Source organism: Gymnoscopelus microlampas (genome assembly GCF_963454915.1).
Source record: "Gymnoscopelus microlampas genome assembly, chromosome: 1".
Classification (NCBI taxonomy): Eukaryota; Metazoa; Chordata; class Actinopteri; order Myctophiformes; family Myctophidae; genus Gymnoscopelus; species Gymnoscopelus microlampas.
Window position 1 is genome coordinate 55,650,441 of NC_139962.1, and position 20,749 is coordinate 55,671,189.

Here is a 20,749-nt window from a genome sequence, read left to right on the forward strand (position 1 = left end):
TGTCTATTAATTACTAGTATAATAATATGATATAATAAGCATTTTGTTTTTTTCTTTCAACAAATATTCCTAAAAAATACAGCCAGAATGGCAGCTAATGTCTGCTCCACCAACAGCCATGACAGATTCTGATGAATGAATAGTGTATTAGATCTAATATTGCACTTAAGGGCAAGATGAGCTGCCTTATTCTGGGCTATTTGTAATTCACGTAGGTCCTTTTTAGCCGCATTGGACCACACAACTGGACAGTAGTCAAGATGGGATATCACTAATTCCTGGTGTGGCAGTTCACCCTGCCACTGACAGCACATCATAACCACATCAACACTACACAATACACCATACACACAATAGCCAGGTAGCATGCTAGGATAGTTTGGTGGGTGCACACACTAAACTCCATGTTCTTTCCACATATGACGTAAATGATTTCACACAACACAGGGTTAAAGGGTAAAATTGTTCTTTACTTTTAAGTTGCAGGGAATGTTTTTGGCAAATGTTTGACTGTTTTTTCTTTCTCTTACCACAGTGCTTCCTGGTTCTGGGCAGTGACTAAGTACCCGAGTGTAGCTGCAGACACTTTAAATGTGTTAATTGTGAAGTATAATGTCTTTGGACATAGATGAAATAACTGGTTTTGTGTAAATTGATTGAGTCAATTAAGATTGGTATGGTCCAGTGGGAGGGGCTTAGCCTTTAAAAGAAGGGTGCCTACCAGTTAGTAAAGGGCTGCCGTAGGGAGCAGGAGCCAATTGGGCTAGTATTGTATTTTTGTGATGTATTTTGTTTTTCCCTGGGACTTTCTAAAAAAAAGGCAAATAAAACAAACACTTGTTTTGCACCTACGGACTGCGTTTGATTCCAGTAATTGTGCCATATCCTACCCACACTGGGACAAAGTGTGACACCTGGATAACCTGGACAGCAGATATTGAATCTAAAAACTCAGTCCTACTCCTACCGGGGAAACTCCCCCTGTCAGGTGATAAGAAGCGGCCTGCTCACTCCTCATGCATTGAGGGAAGTATGAGCTCAGTTTGGGGCTCTCCCCAGGCTGGCAGAGGGAGAGTAGTGCCCAGGATCACATGCTTAGGCACTTAATTGGCACTGAGTGAAAAAAAATGTGTTGCAAAATCGTGGGATACAAATTTTGGGGAAAAAGAAGAAAAAAAACGGTGATAATATATCTATCATAACGTAGGCTGTATCGTATAGATCTATTTTTCTATATAAAAATATTCTGGGGACGTAGCTGTTGCTACCGTAGGGTAGTTCTATACAGTAAGTAGGGTTACTGTATAGTAGTCTTGCAAGTCAGAACGTTGCCTCCCACAATTTTCAAATGCTTCGGATATTGTGGAATAGTTGTCTGGCTACGAGACTATAGGGTTACTGTGACTGTCTGAGCAGGATGTGCTTTCATCCTTGCATTCTTTACTGTTTGTTTGTAAATGTTGCGTCGATTGGGGAATTATATTTCCTTGCACATTTCACTGGATATGTGACACTTAATTCTCATAAGTTAAAACATGGGATTTAATGTAATAATTATTCTGTCATCTGTTCAACTGTCAAAACAGAACATTATAGTGCACTCAGCTTTGCCATATTCATGGAAACAAAAACAAAAGATATGAAAAGATATATTATTTACATTTTGCACTTTGGCATTTAAATGACACTAACTAACCCAGCATGCGGCAACTGTCTGTCTGCTACGGTCGGTACCATAGGTTTAAATTCCTCCTGTGTCAGATATACATATGGCATTTAGGCTACAGCTGATAGGCCAGACCTATAGTATGACACAGCACATCATGTCCTATACAGCAGTGCATGAGGACATGCATGTCAAGTTGAAGTTTGAGGACAAGGTTGCATGTCTCGCGTCCTCTGAGGACATGCACCAGTTTAGGCGTAGGTTTTGTTTAGCAGCCTGACAGCATGCCAGATAAAAACAGCATTTTCATTTTATTTTGTGCACCTTGGCTCGTGGAATAATATATGTGTGTGTATGTATGTGTGTATATATATAATCTTTTTGTTGCTTTTTACCCCTTTTAGTTGTTATGTCAATAGGCTCTATGCACAGCAGCCATATTGGACAGAAATTGGGCCCCTTCCTTTCTTCCTTCACAGGTGTTACCTGAATGACACTAATGAAGGCTCTGTTCCATTAGTGTAGCACAGTGGTTCTCAAACTTTTTTAATTTCAAGGACCCCCATAACTCTGAGAGTGTACATTTGGTTCCACTTAAAACAACAGGTTGAGAATTGATTGCGTGAAACAATCACCTGTGCGTCCAGTCTCAATGTTAGTAAACAAATAATTGGTCTATTGATTCCTCCCCTCACAGATTTGTGTGTTGTCACTGCTGTTGTATCCTACTGACTCACCTGCCAGTGAGGAGCCCCCACCGGGAGGATGCTGTAAAGCCTTCATCCTACTCTTCCCGCCCAACACTCCCCGCTGACAGGTTACCGCCCCCAGCCCGCAGTATTATTACGGGCAGTGACAATTATCACCCTCCACGCCCGGCTTCCCTCTCCCGAACACGGTCCAATAGTGTTCGTACTGTGTTTATATAGGTGCTCGACAAAGCCGGATGCATCACGGTGGATCAGAACCCACAACCTCCGTGGTGGGCAGGCTCTTTACCACTGCACCACCCAAGCGCCATTATACTGTATTGGGTTAATGAACATTTACCAAAGCAACGTTCTATGGACATATAATAGCTAAGTATGTACACCTAGCTACTTTTACAATTTTTGCTATACTTTTACATGAGTATTTCCATTTTTCTGTGCTTTATACTTTTAATCCACTGCATCTCAGAGGTAAATATTACACTACAGTTACTTGGCAGATTTATTATTACAAAACATACCGTAACCAATTAAGCCATATTTTATACTTGAGCTGTTTTACAGTAGCTGATCTACAAGCTCAAAATGAATTACATCAGGATGCATTGTGAGCTTGTAAATCTAGATATTTTAGAGGAATTGACAAATTTGGAAAATAAATTGTGAAATGGTACATTCTGCATAATAGGTACTGGTACAGGTAAGTACATTGTAATGCCAATACCTTTGTACTTTTACTCAAGCAATCTTTTTTAATGCAGGCCTTTTACTTGTAACACGAGTATTTCTACATTGTGGTATTACTACTTTTACTTATCGTCTCTGTCGGCTGGAAACTGTTACTTTTCAGGATTCAAATAAAGAAATATAGCAAATCCACAAGCTCAAGCTTGTAGATCTGCTACTTTTGATGGTTTTGTGTGACACTGTAGAGTATGATCAAGTAGGGCGTTAATTTACAAAAATATACAAAAAAGTTAAAATCTAGAGTTAAGCGGTTTCTGCCCGACAGCAAAGTTATGCAAAAACAATTCTGAGTGTACTTCTTCCATCACTGCACACAACCACACACACAGGCGATGCGGTTGCATCACAGTGCGGCAGACAGACATACTGTACATAAGCCCTGAACATAATAATGTCAGTTGTGGGAGGGGCCAGTCCGACCCAAGCCTTCAAAAGGCTCCCCCTCCCACCTGCTCTCTGCTCACTCAGCCAGAGACGTTAAGCAGGACGGACCACAGCCTCTTGACCAGACACTATGGGACTGACACACGACCCCATCTTCCTCAAGCTGCAGGAATGGTACAGGGCCCATGCCCTGAACCTCAACATGAGGCACATGTTCGAGGCCGACCCTGAGAGGTTCAGCAAGTTCAGGTATGCGTCTCGCAAATGTTATCCTCTTGTGTTTCATAATGCTGAGAGTGGTCATATTTTCATTTTATTACTAATGTCACCAATTCTCAGTGACAGTGGTGTGTTATAGTTCATCTTATTATCATATTTATACAGTGCCAAATGATTAGTCTGATTAAACACTTAAACCCTAATGTATATGTTGTTCTGATCACAAATGTTGAAACACACTGAAGAACACCTGCATAAAGGCTTCCTGAACCATTATGGTACACACACCGATTCCAATCATAAGGGGTTCTTGCACAGGTCAGGTAGTGACGTTCTTCAGGGATACAGACACACTAGAACAGGGGTGGGCAACCTTTTCGGTCACATGATCACTTAGCCGTTTCCCAGGCTTGTGTGATCACCAGATGCCAGACAGTGAACACCAACATTGCTTTTATGTCTTAGTATAGGCTGCCAATTGGAATAATACAAGAATAAGTCAGTAATTTAATATGAATAATAAAGGTAATAACACAAACTCTGACTATCTCGGGTGAAACGTTTTGTGCACGTCAAACAATAATGGTTTCTAATGGTTGTTTTCCATCAACTCAATTGAACACCTCAATAGCCTCATCTGAACACCTGGTAGCTTAAAAAGAGGCGGTTGCCCACCAGCCACCACTGCACTAGTGGCTGACTAGGATATATATTTTATTACCCAACAGTGTATCTGCAAACTAGCCCCAAACCTCCTCCAGCCATTGTCTAGTTTTTACACATCTTAATCCAGCGTGAAGTCTGACAACATTGTGTATTTCAACAGCACAACATTGAAGTCTGATCATGGAGATATCCTCCTGGATTTCTCCAAGAACCTCGTCACTGAGGAAGTGATGAAGATGTTGATGGAGCTGGTAAATTCCTGTCTGTCAGCATGATTGACTGTACGGTACTCGAAATGTTTCCACTGCTATCATTAAGCCATTATTTGTGTTCATCATCCATCCACACCACTCATCAAAAGCGGTCTTGATTTGTCGTGACTGATTGTGTGCAGCCCACCAAAACGGAGACTTTGAAATAACTACCACGTGTTGGCATGGTATCCTATGATTCCTTGGAAGTATAGTTTTGAAGGTTTCATTCATTAGACACTGAAAATAAACACAACCAACTGCACTGTGCAGATATCATCTATCAAAGGATTATCACAATATTCACTGTATTGTGTTTTTGTCCACAGGCCAAGTCAAGAGGAGTAGAGGCTGCCAGGGCGAAGATGTTCAATGCAGAGAAGATCAACTTCACTGAGGTATGCATTATACCGTAAAATGACCACAAATATTTGATATATTAACATTGGTCTCTGTGAATACTGTATCTGTGGAACCCCATATTCTTTATGCTTTATTCATTCGTATCCCCATTAGCTGCCACCAAAGTACAGCAACTCTTCAATACATACAACAGTAACAGTCCTACTAAAATATTTTCAATAGAATAAAAGTCAAGTAAAATAACTATGCATGATAGCCTATACAATCATATTCCATCAAGGTTATTCAGGTCAGTTAACATTAGGGTTATTGATCATGTGTCTTTTAAGGAGTTTTTTAAAGGGATAGTTTAAAGGGAAGCCCAAAATGGCTTTTTTCTATCGATTAGTCACCCCATGGAGTCTTCAATTCATGGATTGTTTTTGTCGCATTCCTAAACCAATAATTTGATGACCGGCGGAGTTTCCGGTAGGAGACTCAAAAAGTCTCCATTGAGTCACTCGGCCGGTCATCAAATTATTGGCTTAGGAATGCGACAAAAACAAAAAGATCGTCATGAATTCAAGGCTTCATGGGGTGTGTAATTGATAGAAAAATAGAAAAGGTGCTCCTCGGAGCACAGGTCTCCGCCAGGTCAGGTAGGTTATTGTGGCCTCCTGGTGGCGCTATAATAGGAAGGGTGCCATTTCTTCTTAGGCCTTTCACGGCAATCGGACACTGCATTCAGGATTTGAGGCATTTTGTTCCAAAAATGTGTTATGCTAAAGACCTGCTGGTGGCGCTATAACAGGCCAGTTGAAAAGGGTGGCATTTCTTCCTCGGCATAATGGGAATGTGCGAGCAAAATTTCATGGAAATCTCTGCGTTCATGATTTGAGGCATTTTGTTCAAAACAAACCTATGTCCTGCAAATTTTGGAAGCCAATGTGGGCCAATAAGGATGGAATATGAAATATCGGACACACCCGTCTTGATCACATGACTATAGAGATACTGTGTACCGATTTGTGAGATATTTTGACAGAATCTGAACGAGTAACAGCAATTTCTTTTATACAAAAGTCAGCCTCCTGGTGGCGCTCTAAAAGGCAGATGTGAAAAATGCAGGGCAACGTTTTTCTTGGCCTCTAGGGAGTGTGCATGCAAAGTTTCACAGAGATGCAGTTATAGGTGAAAACGTAAATCGGCCTGTTATGGCGCCACCACGAGGCTGATTTGAACATTTTCAGGTGTCTTTTCTTCCTCGGGATAGTGGGAATGTGTGCAAAAGTTTGTGGAAATCGCATGCTGCGTTCATGATGTGAGGCATTTTGTTCAAAACAAACCAATCCTGCAAACTTTGGAAACCAATCTTAGCCAATCAGGATGGAATATGAAAAATTGGACGAATCCGTGTTGATCACATGACTATAGAGATACTGTGTACCGATTTGCGTGATGTTTGGACAAAATCTGTAGGAGTTATATAAAAAAATGTGTTTTGCAAAAATTGGTCTCACGGTGGGGCTATAACAGGCCCATCTGAAAATGCCAATGCTTTGGCATCCAGGGAGTGTGTATGCACAGTTTCGCAGCGACCGGGCCAACAGTGCCGGAGATTAGCTGTTCACAGACAGACACACACACACACACGGACAGACGGACGGACGGACAGACAGGGTGCAACACATAGTCTTACTGGGTGCTTCCGTGATCGTAGTTGGTAACGTGTACCATATACATTACAAATCTGCATACCGCATTTGTTCTGGGTTTTTGTTTAACTATGTGACCTCTAGTAGCCTGCCTGGCAGCGTGACTATGAAAGAGATCATCATAGACTATGATGATCTCTTACATAATGTATCTGTGATATCTCCTGGCCTGTGGCTGGTGGTGTATAGGACCGTGCCGTTCTCCACGTGGCTCTGAGGAACCGCTCCAACACGCCCATCATGCTCCATGGCAAGGATGTCATGCCAGAAGTCAACAAGGTTCTGGAGAAGATGAAGGGATTTGTTCACGTGAGTGAAACCTGAGCCAAGCAGCCTTTACAGCAATACTCAAAGTGAAGTGTGTTCTTTTCTTATTCACATAGTAGAGTGATCGATACATTTGGTCATTGTCATCAAGTTTTAAATGTTGTCCTCACACATTCCAAAGAACCACAAACTGAAATACATTCTTGAACCGTTATACTGAGCTTTTCCTTATATTTCACGTATATCTTCTGTCCAGGGAACTGTGTTTTAGTAAACTGACATTTGTCAAATAAACCCAATGAACCAACATATTATGGGTATGTCACTCACACACTGAATTGTTTGTCATTAAAAAAATAATAAGTAATTTAACCACATGAATAGGGACAGATAGGGTATGCGTCCCTATTCTGGGCATGTAAACATTCAGTGAAAATAGGCAAACATTTGGCAAAAAATGCAGATCTACAAGCTTACAATGCTTCACAACGCAACGCATTGTGAGCTTGTAGGCTACGATAAAACAAATAGCTTGTAGGCTATTTTTGCCATTGACATACAATGAAGTATTATAACAGGGTTTACGTGGTTAAAGGAGCTCTCAGTGATTTTGTTTAATGCAGACTAGGATGGTGTTCAAGTGTGATGATTGAGACCTTTGCTGTGTTAATACAGAGAGTTCGCCATGGTGAGTGGTTGGGCTTCACCGGAAAGAAAATCACAGATGTCGTCAACGTTGGCATCGGAGGATCTGACCTTGTGAGTGGCTGAAATGGTGCATGTTTTGATTGATTGATTGATTGATTGATTGATTGAATACTATATTAGTCAGAAATGTAAACAGCATGTGGTACAGTACAGTCATACATTAAGGGTAAAAGGATAACACAAAAACGTTCTGGGGACTTGTTTCCATTGTGGTCTTATGTATTCAACATACTGTAGCATAAAATATGTACAAAATAATACATGTCATGAACAAATGCAAATGGAGTAATGGATTAATTACTTGTTGTATGACAGCATTTATACTCCTGTGGGCCAGGAACCAAAAAACAGTTGATTTTTATTCTGACAAAAAAACAAATATATACACAAATGAAAATAATATAGGAATATTGTGCTATAAATAATAAACTGAGTCCTGACTGACTTTATGGTCAATGCAATATACGGTTCCAAACCAGTTGAGATACAGTTTCATTCTAATACCTTAACATCACCTAACTGTTTTATATTGAATTCTTAGGGCCCCCTGATGGTTACCGAAGCCCTGAAACCATACTCAGCAGACGGACCCCACGTACATTTCGTGTCCAACATTGACGGAACACACGTGCACAAGACCCTGAAGAAGCTCAACTGGGAGACCACCCTCTTCATCGTCGCATCAAAGGTGCTTCATTTGCATACATTTAACAACGTACTCTACTTCACATCTCTAAAGATGTATAAGACAAGACAGCATTATGGACACACATTACTTAAGAGTGAATTTCAGTTCACTATCACTGCCATAGAGTGTCTGCTCTGAGATTCGGACATCATACGGGTCATACCAAAGACTATAAAAATGGGACCCAATGTCTCCCTGCTTGACTCTCAAGGGTTGAATTGAGGTTAAGTCCCTGCTACAGTGCTACATACTAGCGGTGTGTACTTGCACATCATGTCCAGGGGTTGTACTTGTATATCAAGCTGCCTCACGCTACAGAAACAGGACATCCTGCCCTATGGGCCACATGGCTCGGCATGGCTTATTTACTTATTGCTGCCAGTACAGTAAATGCCAAGCGACTCAGATGTTCACACTGTGTCGATATGTAGATGATGATTTACATTAGGGTGTCCCTGCACTGACAAGGTTTGCTTGGTGTCATTGGACTTTCCATGCAAACGGAGGAGTCTGGTTGTTCTGTATAGGACTGTGAGCTGTGTTGTGCTCTTCCAAGTCACACACAAGCCAATGTTATATAATCCATCTTTCATAGTAGTAACAGTATATTTAAATTTCTCTCAGGGTTGTTTTACAAACACAATGTGTGTTAATGTTGCAGCCAAAACCTAGGTTAAAATGTACAGTATGCTTGGTTATGTAACTTCTTATTTATGTCTTTGCAGACATTCACTACCCAGGAGACCATTACCAATGCTGTGTCTGCAAAGGAATGGTTCCTTGAGCATGCCAAAGACGTGAGTTCTGAGCGGGCCAAGAAAGCAGCAGTGCATTCATTCTCTGTACATAAACATTAGGTAGATAATATACTCTGTTCTAAATATCTCTTCCTTGTGCCTCGACAGGAAAAAGCTGTTGCCAAGCACTTTGTGGCACTCTCCACCAACGCAGTAAGTTCCAGTGTATATAGTTCATTCACAAGACACTGTTACCAAGGACAATGTAGGCAATCCGCATTTATACAGTATGAAGTTAGAGCAAAAATGTGAATATGGTCAAGTTACCATCATGCCCCTTTTCTCTTTGTTTCTTCCCCCAGCCTAAAGTAAAGGACTTCGGCATTGACACAGAGAACATGTTCGAGTTCTGGGATGTGAGTGTACTTTGAAGCAAACACACACTTGCAGCAGCAGGTCCTGTACAGTATAATACAGATGATGAATACAGGCTGTATACAGGTCCTGTATTCATCCACCCAACTATGATGCGGCGCTTAGACAGGAACTATAAATAGGATAGACTCTTGACCTGTGAAGCAGTCGGACAGGCACTCTGGCCAGCAGCTGCCTGGTAATCAGAAGCCTCGTTCTGCAGCACAGCTCTGAGGAGTGTTATTATTGGTCGCGACCTTCTCTCCTGCAGAGGTTACTGTAAAGGCTGCGGTCACATCAAAGGTCAGGTAGCTACATTTAGTTACATTGTCGGTATTTGAAGCGCTAATATGGCCTTTATGTGACAGGAGAAACGGCCGCCTTGCAGAAGTTTTGCTGCCGGTTACAAGTACAGTATATGTTACAGGTGACATTCTCGTGTTAGAAGTGAGAACACCACCTGTAACATGTGTTGAATGGTCAAGTGTTGTGCTATCTTCAGCCTGCACATCTCCTGTCCCAAGACCAGAAGTGAGAAAAATGCCTTGATATTTAACCACATGAATCCTAGCAATGCATCCCTATTCTGGCCATGTCATAATAGGTGAACGTTCTGCAAAACTATGCAAACATTCTTATATTTATTTCTACATTTAGAGTAGCTAATATATATATTGTTTTGTCGTTATTATGCCAATTCATTCCTCCCACTGCTTGCCACTGTTGTTGTGCCCTACTGCCAGTGAGGAGCCCCCCACGTAGGACGTAGTGCCCCCGTCCTACTCCTCCAATCCAACATTCTGTAAGAAATAGCAGATATACAAGCTCACAGCGCGTCACGTTGCAAAGCGTTGTGAGCTTGTAGATCAGCTATTTTTGGCAAAGACATTAAGGTGTAGAGGAAAAAAGGATGGGAACAAGTATATAGACCCCTGGGGCGCTCAGTTCATTTATCTTTAAAACATGTTGATACAGAGTGATACATAGTGAATAGAGTTGATACAGAGTGATACATAGTGAATAGTGTTGATACATAGTGAATAGAGTTGATACAGAGTGATACATAGTGAATAGAGTTGATACAGAGTGATACATAGTGAATAGAGTTGATACAGAGTGATACATAGTGAATAGTGTTGATACATAGTGAATAGAGTTGATACAGAGTGATACATAGTGAATAGTGTTGATACATAGTGAATAGAGTTGATACAGAGTGATACATAGTGAATAGAGTTGATACAGAGTGATACATAGTGAATAGAGTTGATACAGAGTGATACATAGTGAATAGTGTTGATACATAGTGAATAGAGTTGATACAGAGTGATACATAGTGAATAGTGTTGATACATAGTGAATAGAGTTGATACAGAGTGATACATAGTGAATAGAGTTGATACAGAGTGATACATAGTGAATAGAGTTGATACAGAGAGAGTGATACATAGTGAATAGAGTTGATACAGAGTGATACATAGTGAATAATGTTGATACAGAGTGATACATAGTGAATAGAGTTGATACAGCATATACCTTCTCTTCCAGTGGGTTGGTGGTCGTTTCTCCCTGTGGTCTGCCATTGGAATGTCCATTGCGCTGCACATCGGTATGTATGAACGATCATTTTAGAACGTGTTTACAATTTGCATTCATTACCAGAGGATGTGCATTTTGTCAGTCAGTGCATCAGTCAACTAATCTATATAAGTCCACAGTGAACATGCTATGAATATCAGACTGTACAATTTAATCTAAACATTTACATCCAGCTGTTCTGTGACATGTCCCTTTTCTTGCCAGGCTGGGAGAACTTTGAGCATCTTCTGGAGGGTGCTCACTATATGGTAGGTACCTCAGAATCAGATGAAGAAACTGTGCATTTCTTGTTTAACTTCAGTAGAGTGTCTGTTATACTGGATTTTCACTTCCCAGTGTTGAATCATAATTAACGAACCACAGTGGAAAGCATGTAGAACCTGTGTGAATATCAGTTGACCTTCCACTCTCTCTCCTCTTTATAGGACAAGCACTTCTGCACTGCCCCTCTGGAGAAGAACGCGCCCGTGCTGCTGGCTATGCTGGGTGTCTGGTACATCAACTTCTTCCACGCAGAGACCCACGCCATGCTTCCCTATGACCAGTACATGCACCGCTTCCCTGCTTACTTCCAGCAGGTCTGTCCCCCAGTGCCACACACACGCACACACACACGCCTTTAGGGACCATATTTGGAACCCTGGTGGTCCCTGGACCCGACGTTGAGAAACAGTGGATCCATGTATACAATGCCAGTGCATGCATTGTCTTGCTTTGGGCTTTGCGTCAATGCAGCAGCAAATCTACTGCAGGCATAATGCTTAAAAGGGGCTCTTTCTTTCTGCAGGGTGACATGGAGTCCAATGGAAAGTATGTCACTAAACAGGGTACCCGTGTGGACTACCACACCGGACCCATCATGTGGGGAGAGCCAGGCACCAACGGGCAGCACGCATTCTACCAGCTCATCCACCAAGGTAAGGTGTTCATTTTCAACCACTTAAACCCTATATTCTTTGTTGACAAGGGGGTTCCCCAGGGGTCTATACTTGGCCAATGATGTGTTGCAATGATGGGAATGTTCACCTTTCATGACATGCCCAGAACAGGAACGTTAGAGCTCATGTGGTTAAAGGTAGGGTAAGTGTTAAATAGCTCTATATTCTGATAGTAATCATTGCTATAGACCAATTATTTGTTTACCAACATTGAGACTGGATGCACAGGTGATTGTTTCATGCAATCAATTCTCAACCTGTTGTTTCGGGGTGCGCTGGTTTCAGCACACCCCAACCCCCTCTTGTGTGTTGGCTAGTGCTGCGCGCCCTAGCGAGACCTGACAGAATGGGTTTAATTTGCAACCAGTATGACGCTTGCAACCAGTGTGACGTCGTCTGTTAAGGGGTCTATTAGACTAAAGTGTTTGTTCAGTAACAGGAGTCTCCATGTCTCTCCAGCTCTTCATTAAACAGAAAATGCATTTTCAGGTCGGGATACCAATTTTTATCCAATCAGGATAGAGAACTCAGTGAGGATACAGATTAAACAAGTGAAATTGGAAGTGATGACACAAAGAAATGAGCAGACAAAAATGGAACTGGAACAGTATAAAAATTAAGCTGATAAATGGGAAAACTAAACATATGTATTTGTACTGTGTTTTTGTAAGTCTGTGAAGAAATCACTCATGTTGACTTTTACATATTCTGCTGTCAACATAAAAAAGAGGATGGCATGAAAATCCATTCATAGAATGACACATTTAAAACACTATGTTCAATACAGTGAGTGTAAAATAAAATGAAAAATAAAATGAAAAATAAAAATGAAATAATGTATTATGATGGTATGATGACAGGTTTACCGATAGCAAAAACAGTCAACCTCAAAGTAAGAAGACATAGCACGTTTTAAAAGTGGTAAATGTTGAAATGGATCTGATGTTAGCTGGAAATATTATTTGTTTGCCTTTGGATTGAATACATGAATGCGTATTCATGAAACTGAATGTGCCACTGACACACTGGAACCAACCTGTGTCACCCACAGGAACACGCATGGTCCCTTGCGACTTCCTGATCCCCGCCCAGTCACAGCACCCCATCAGAGACAACCTGCACCATAAGGTAAAACCAACATGTAGATCAGTGGCTACCAGTCCTGGTATTGCTGGTTTTCCATCTTATCTGGTCTCACACAGGTGTTCAAGGTCAATTTTCTTCTTAGCGATTGTTATATTGATAACTTAACTCAATTAATAGAATAATCAATAAGTTGTTTTATTTATTTCTTTATTTCAACGAATTGACGCGAAAGAAATCCTAATCGATTTTTTTTATAATCGACTAAACCAATTTTGGTTGACCCTAATTTAAACCCTAATTTGGTCCCAAATACATTTATTATAGGTGATCTACAAACTCACAACGCATCGCAACACGTTGTTATGTATGAATTTGGTTTGAGTTTGACAACCACTGGAGTCTGGACTAATAAGGGCCTGCTGTGTGTTGTGCTTGTAGATCCTGCAGGCCAACTTCCTGGCACAGACAGAGGCTCTGATGAAGGGAAAGACCACAGAGGAAACCAGGAAGGAGCTGGAAGCCAGCGGCGCCAGCGAAGAGGACATCGAGAAGATCCTGCCACACAAAGTAAGTCAAGTCAAGACTCATTTAATAACAAAGGGCTTTGACCCATTAAGACCTGAAGCCGATTCTACAAATGTCTTCTAAATCCTGACAGTTTTATGAAAAATGTTCCTATATACTGTATATTGTTGCTGTCGGGCAGAAACCTCTTATCTCCGTTGAAATTAATGCCCTACTTGATCATACTACAGCGTCACACAAAAGCATCAAAAGTAGCTGTAGTTTTGGACATTCCGGTTTCCACCCGACAGAGATTATATATAGCTGAAATCAAAAACTACACAGATGCTTTCCTGGTTTTAATGGGATAAGAACAGCTTTGTCAAAAGGTGCCTTTACAGTGTAACAAAGTAGTATACAGTATAAAGCAAAGATGGAACAGACACATTGAAGAGAGAGAGACCCGTTTAGAGACCAGTTTACTTGTCAAATTCAATGGATGACTGAACTCTAAATGTTCTTTACAAATGTGCTAAATTAATGCTAAAGAGTTGTGTAGGCTTATATTTCTGTCATTTCCAATTAGTGTTGGCCTACTATTTATTGGTTTTGTCTTTGTGATAGTAAATTATTTGAAGGCCACTGTATATTAGTGCACATGGACAATAACTTGAACTTGAGTGCAAACAGTGAGAACCCATGGACTGCTAGCATACTAAGGGAGTGCTGCCCCCTAGTGTTCCAAACTAACACCCAAGTGATGAATGCTGATGATTCATCTTCTAATCTAAAGTGTGGATGAAACTGACTCTATTGTCAAATGTGTTTCCAGGTATTCCAAGGCAACAGGCCAACCAACTCAATCATCTTCAAGAAACTGAACCCCTTCATGCTGGGAGCACTTATTGGTGAGAGAAAAACATGAGTGACATGTACAAGCAACCAGTACTGCTGTAATAATCGCACGTCATTGATGGAAATATTGTTACAAACAAGGTATTAAAAAATGTTATTCTTGATTTACAGCCATGTATGAGCACAAGATCTTTGTCCAGGGTGTTCTGTGGGATATCAACAGTTTTGACCAGTGGGGGTGAGTAAGGAATCTTAAATTATTAACACTTGGGGGAAAAGGAAAATCACTATAAACGTTCTGGTATAGAATAATCTCTTGAACTCACTGACATTTCCACTCTCTCTCTCATATTCTACAACAGAGTTCAGCTCGGCAAGCAGCTGGCCAATAAGATCGAGCCTGAACTACAGAACAAGGACGAAGTGCACTCCCATGATTCCTCCACCAATGGACTTATGAATTTCCTCAAGAAGTACTACAAGTAAGCTTCCCCGACGATTTCCTCTGTCTTCCACAGGCCATGGGCCGTCAGAGACCCAGGCGAACTCATTTCTCTGAACTCATTCACAAAAGTCATAACATTCCAAAACGTCTTTTTTCCCCCACTCCTCTATAAGATAAGAATCATCAGAATGAAGGACAAGGTCAGTTAATAACACTTCTGAACGGACTCCTGCACACCGCAAACGCTCTTTAGACCATTTAACTCTGGTGGATACAGAAATTATTAGAAAAGTGGATTATTCCTCTTGACCTGATCCCTATCAACGTATTGTTATTTTTTTTGTTTGTCTGAGGAATTATTGGGTTTTAATCAATCAATGTATGTTTACCGGCACATTTCCTGAATCACTCAAACCAGCCATAGTCAAACCAATTGTCAAAAAATGCAACTCCGGCCTATATCCAACCTCCTTTTAAGCAAGTAAATGTGTTCTACCAGTTAAATGAATTCCAAAGCAATAACAACGTGCCTGAGGCCTTTCAATCTGGTTTTAGAGAAAATCAAAGCACAGAGACTGCCCTAGTCAAGGTAGTAAATGACCTTGCTTAGAGTAAACACTGATGCCAAAAAGCTCTCTGCCCACGTTCTGTGGTACTCAGCGCTGCGTTTGACACAGTTGATCATGATATCCTGCTGAACATTCTTGAGAACTGTGTTGCTCTTTCCTGCACAGTTCTCAAGTGGTCATGTGGTGTTTCTCAAGGTTCCATTTTGGGCCCTATTCTCTTCAACCTCTACATGCTACCACTAGGCTCTGTCATCAGAAAATACAAAATAGATTTTCATAGCTATGCTGAATTTCTGTATCCCCAGATGATTGTAGCCCCATTGCCACCTTAATAAACTGCATCTCTAACATATATACAGTACATGGATGTTAGGAAATGTCCGCCTTTTAAAGAAACAACTGACATTACAGTCATCGGGGCAGAGGCCCAGAGAGAGAAATTGTCTGTTAAACTACAACCATTTTCACTCAACACCAAGCACCAGGTCAAAAACATTGTCATTTTTATTCAGATCTAAATCTGAAGGACCACATAAAAAATGACCCAAAAAAATGATCTTTTAAGAAATAGACCATTTCTCTCTCAAGGTGACACACAGGGTGAAAAGCTAATGCATGTTTTTAATGATTACGGCCATGCTCTCCTGTCTGGTCTACCAAGAAAAGCTATAGGTCGGTTACAACCTGTCCAGAACGCAGCAGCACGCGTGGTGACAAAGACCAGACGGAGAGCACACATTACCAGAGTTTGACCATTTCTCGCTTAGGCTGACACGGAAAAGCTAATGCATGGTTTTATTACTAGCAAGCTGGATTACCGCAATGCTCTCCTGTCTGGTCTAGCAATTGGTCGGTTACAACTCCAGAATGCAGCAGTACGTGTGCTGACAAAGACCAGACGCAGAGCACACTTTACGCTCATTTTAATGTCCCTGCATTGACTGCCTATTAGTTTTAGAATATTTGTATTAGTTTTTTAATTAACTAAAATCACTAAATCACCCTCATCTGCAATGCTTCTTAGGTATGTGCCCGGCATGCAGGACCCTTAGATCCTCTGAAACTGGTCTCTTAACTGTTCCAGAGGCTATAACAAAAAGTCATGCCGGAGGATCTACGGGTATCTGAATCCGTGGACAGTTCTTAAAGAAATCATAAGACACACCTTTTTAGCATTTCTTATAGGTTTCTGCATTACGCTTAATGGTTTTAATTGGATTTAAAAAAAAAAAGTTTTTCTCTTTTCTTTTCTAAATGTGTTTTTATGATTTTTTTTATCTTCCTCTTTTAATTTTTCCTTTCTTTATAATCTCTTCTTTGTGAAGCACACTGAGTTGCAACTGCTGTATAAAATGTGTATAAATAAGGTATGATTGATTGATTGACTGACTGACTGACTGAGTCAGTTGATTGAGTGATGTGATCGAGATGTGATCGAGATGTGATCGAGATGTGATTGAGGGATCTGCCTGGCTGACACTGGAGGATGAAGAGAGTCTTGCAGAAGCAGCTGGTCACTTCCATGTCATCAAGCAGCAGCACTTTCTATGTTTACTGTCATTCAGTATATCATGACTAGCCATGGTGCCAACTTTTCTATGTTAGTTTACTGTGAGCTAAACTGCTACTCTATTCAATTAAGCATTGTGGAAGGGATGTTCAAATCTTTCTCTGTCCCTCTAGAGACCACCATGACCACCACGAGAAGCATGAGAAGAAGGAAGCGTTGCACAAGGAAAAGGTGCACAAGGAAGAGGTGCCCATAGAAGTGATGCACTGTGCAGATGGGCCAGAGAAGAAGTACGCCACCGGACCTAAGCACTAGACTGAGTCTACCCGTAGCTTTTGAAATAAACATCTTCACACAAGTCTGTTCTCACGTCTGTAGTGTTTTCTGATTAATGCTACGATGTTAACACCTTTCACTTCTGGTTATTAGCTATCTATTTGTCCACACACGCACGCATGCACTCACGCACGCACACGCACGCGCAAGCATGATTGTACAATAATATGGATGTCTTTACTGGTTTTCCAAAAAATGTCAATAGAGAGATTACAGCTAAGTAAGAACACTGCTGCTTGACTTACAAAAAAAAATGTAACAGGAAAGTGGGACTGTGGGAGCACATCACTCCTGTTTTATTTACACGGCAGTGTAAATAAAACATTATTCTCTATTGCTTCGAGAATACTCTTCATTTTATATAAAAAGCATATGCTTCATCCAACTAATCATATTCTTAGGTAAAGGTGATTTATTTTTATGTAATCAAGAGGATCTATTATTTAAAAGCCCACTAGATGGCACTAGGCTGTGAGATTTAACTAAACCGCTGCTGTTTCTAGTCAATGTTACACAGGGTCAGAGGTCACTCTTGCTCTCCTCCATCCCCTCAAATCCCCAGACATCCCAGCATCCATTTATAGACAAAAAACAAACATGAGGCAGGAATGCATCTTGAAAACATTATGCAACCATCCAGTTCTTTTAAAGTCTGTGTCCTTTTGTTTATCACTCAAATATACTCAGTTTAAATGTGACATGATTGGGACAAAGTTGACAAAACTGTTAAATACTGTTAATAAGAAACAATGGTCTGGGGGCAGGACCCATAACTGCATACTTTCATTCTACACTGTAAAATCCTCACTGCTAACTCCAAGAGTATACAAATTTAACCTTGACCTGACCTTTATCATGTGACATTGACCTGATATATTTTTTAAAACTACATCAGGAATGGATTCTACACATAAGAAAAATAAAATAGATATTACTTATCATTCTAAGACAAGCAGATTAAAACTTAAATTCCCGCCAGGCGTTCAGTGGCCATTTTGGATATCTTCTTACACACTTATATTTTGTTTAATGAATTTCATAATACATTTTGAATCTATGTATATAAACATGGTTTTAAATGTTTAGGTTATTTACAGAGGAAACCTTTGTGTCATCTTTCATGAAAACAGCAGTATATCTTATGTAATATATTAGTCATTATGCTTTCACTGCACGTAATAGATAACATTCCTACTAGAGATGCTAATTATAACAACTTTTCTGAAAAACATATAGTGTGAGCTTTATCCCAACCATTTTTCAAAAATGTCTTTGTTTTGGCATGGGGCTACAAATGGAGCGATAACACACAGAAAGCTACCACCGATGCAAGGCTATCACATATTTCCTAGCACTAGGGGTGTATACCTTCCCAAAAATCACTATGAGAATTATTCTACCCAGTCCAGATGATACCGATGACCCCACATTTGAGGCCCTGGCTCACGGACAAAGAAACAGAGGTTTTAATTCCAGGTCCAGTTTGTGGAGAAACTGGAGTTTGAGGCGGTCTAACATTTCCTTCAAGCCAAGAAGGCATCAGGGGCACCCCGAAGAAAGAGGAGGAGAAGAGTCTGGCAGTGAGACCGAGAGGATTGATGAAATGACCAGAAGGATTTCAGTGGATGCTCCCATGGCTTTCAACCAGGTCAAGATAAAGCATTTGGCTTTGGGAAGGTGTTTACTGACTGGGCACAGATTTTGTATACTCATCCTAAAAAATATAATATAAAGGATATCGGCCCTCATTTTTCCACTATACTGCCGAAATAGACAAAGGAACCTCATTGACAACATCCCAGGAGATATATAAAGAGTTTTATACATATATGTAAAACTCTCTCACTGTCACTGGTTGGGAGAGAGGCTCTGATACAGCCTGACCGCGAGTCAAGGGTTTGATTCCCGAGTCACTCCAAGTCTCTTTCCCTGTGTCCAGTCAGTCTCCACTGTACTATCAAATAAAGGCAGAAAAGCCCCAAATATATAACAAAACATTAAGATTGGTGGTTAACATCTGGAGAACCTTGGAATCTAATACAGGAAGGGGGAGTAATAGGGATGGTAATAATAATAAAGGATAGCTTTATTTACCAGTATGGGTTGTATCCAATAATAAGTCCATCACAGCAATGGAGGCGAAAGTAGCTTTACAGGACATGTATCTCTGTCTTCATTGTTTGCACATGTCTTTATTGTCAAACTGTATGAATTAGGAGCGTGCATGAACTTTAGTTTTAGTTTTTCAAATGCAAGATGTGGAATCCGTTTTCTCTTCCAGAAATGCAAGAAGAAGACACTGGAAAGGTAAATGGTCCTCTTATTATTTTTAGGTTCTTCTCTCATTCTCTTATGTTGTAAAATTATGGCTACTTGTCTTTTGCTGTGCTAAATATGATATATTGAAATTATCTTGTGCAGGGAGAGAACATTCCATTCTGTTGAGGCCACTGTTCCTCAAGGCCACCATTATAACAGTAAGCCTGAGTGAGTCTGTGAGAATAGATAAGGGACTGCCCTGTCTAATACTAACTTCTGTCTAATGCACTGAGAGACACTTCAGGTGACCGGACATGTTCTCCAGTGTTTGTAAACATTTAAATCAAACCAAAAGTGATTTCTGTATTCATCTTTTTTTAATTCATCTCATTAGTGATCATTACAGATATTAGAAGTGTGCGAATGTCTACAGATCCCTGGATTTTGATTTCATCGAGAACTTCTACCTCTCCGAAAGACAGGAGAAAGCATCTGTAAATGTAAGTTTTTAAATGACTAGCTCATTGCATGTGAAAACCTGTAACTAAATTCATGAGCCTATCATATGGCAGTTAAAATGCATTTTGTATACTAAATAGGCTATAAAATGTGTGTGTGTGTGTGTGTGTGTGTGTGTGTGTGTGTGTGTGTGTGTGTGTGTGTGTGTGTGTGTGTGTGTGGGGGGGGTCTAGCATACTCCATCACAGTGCTTCTTATCTAATGGGTAGCCTAATAGGGGTACGCTGAGGTGCTGAGGGGGTATGTGAGAGAAATACATTTATTTTACTGCTATGTGTAATGATAAACCATTGGCAAACTTTGTGTGTGAACCTGCTGATCTACAAAGTCTTTACATTAAAATAACATCAAAAACTTGATGAGCGTAACTGTTACTGTATAAGCAATAGATTTGCACATTATTTGTACATATTGACATAAAACTGGACTTACTGGCCAGTGGCCACAGTAGTTTAAAATAAACCTACTAGGGAGGACCGAGGAGACACTATGTGCAACTCTTTCACGCCATTTCTTATTTGAAATGTTATAATGTTCATGTTATTGCCTAATGGAGACAAATAAGTTTGAGAACCATCAGATATATTATGACGCAGCTGACAACCTGCTGACAAC

At 40.5% G+C, this 20,749-nt stretch overlaps 1 protein-coding gene across 1 annotated transcript; it reads left to right on the forward strand.

Moving 5' to 3' along the window:
* The first annotated feature begins 3,594 nt into the window (after positions 1-3,594).
* Positions 3,595-17,378, forward strand: gpib (glucose-6-phosphate isomerase b). Its single transcript, XM_084046703.1, has 20 exons — positions 3,595-3,756; positions 4,553-4,643; positions 4,973-5,041; positions 6,890-7,009; positions 7,643-7,726; positions 8,217-8,363; positions 9,089-9,160; positions 9,269-9,313; positions 9,463-9,516; positions 11,063-11,123; positions 11,318-11,361; positions 11,539-11,691; positions 11,901-12,030; positions 13,103-13,179; positions 13,576-13,704; positions 14,474-14,549; positions 14,668-14,734; positions 14,859-14,978; positions 15,115-15,141; positions 17,194-17,378. The coding sequence occupies exons 1-19, from the start codon at positions 3,638-3,640 to the stop codon at positions 15,116-15,118; spliced, it is 1,662 nt and encodes a 553-aa protein (XP_083902829.1). The 5' UTR covers positions 3,595-3,637; the 3' UTR covers positions 15,119-15,141; positions 17,194-17,378.
* Positions 17,379-20,749: the final 3,371 nt, after the last annotated feature.

Bases quoted from the DNA above. Each gene is read 5' to 3' on its own strand.
- gpib (XM_084046703.1), top strand. From the start codon at position 3,638: ATGGGACTGACACACGACCCCATCTTCCTCAAGCTGCAGGAATGGTAC. The intron at 7,727-8,216 runs GTGAGTGGCTGA...TTGAATTCTTAG, and splicing joins GCATCGGAGGATCTGACCTT to GGCCCCCTGATGGTTACCGA. The intron at 9,314-9,462 runs GTAAGTTCCAGT...TTCTTCCCCCAG, and splicing joins TGGCACTCTCCACCAACGCA to CCTAAAGTAAAGGACTTCGG.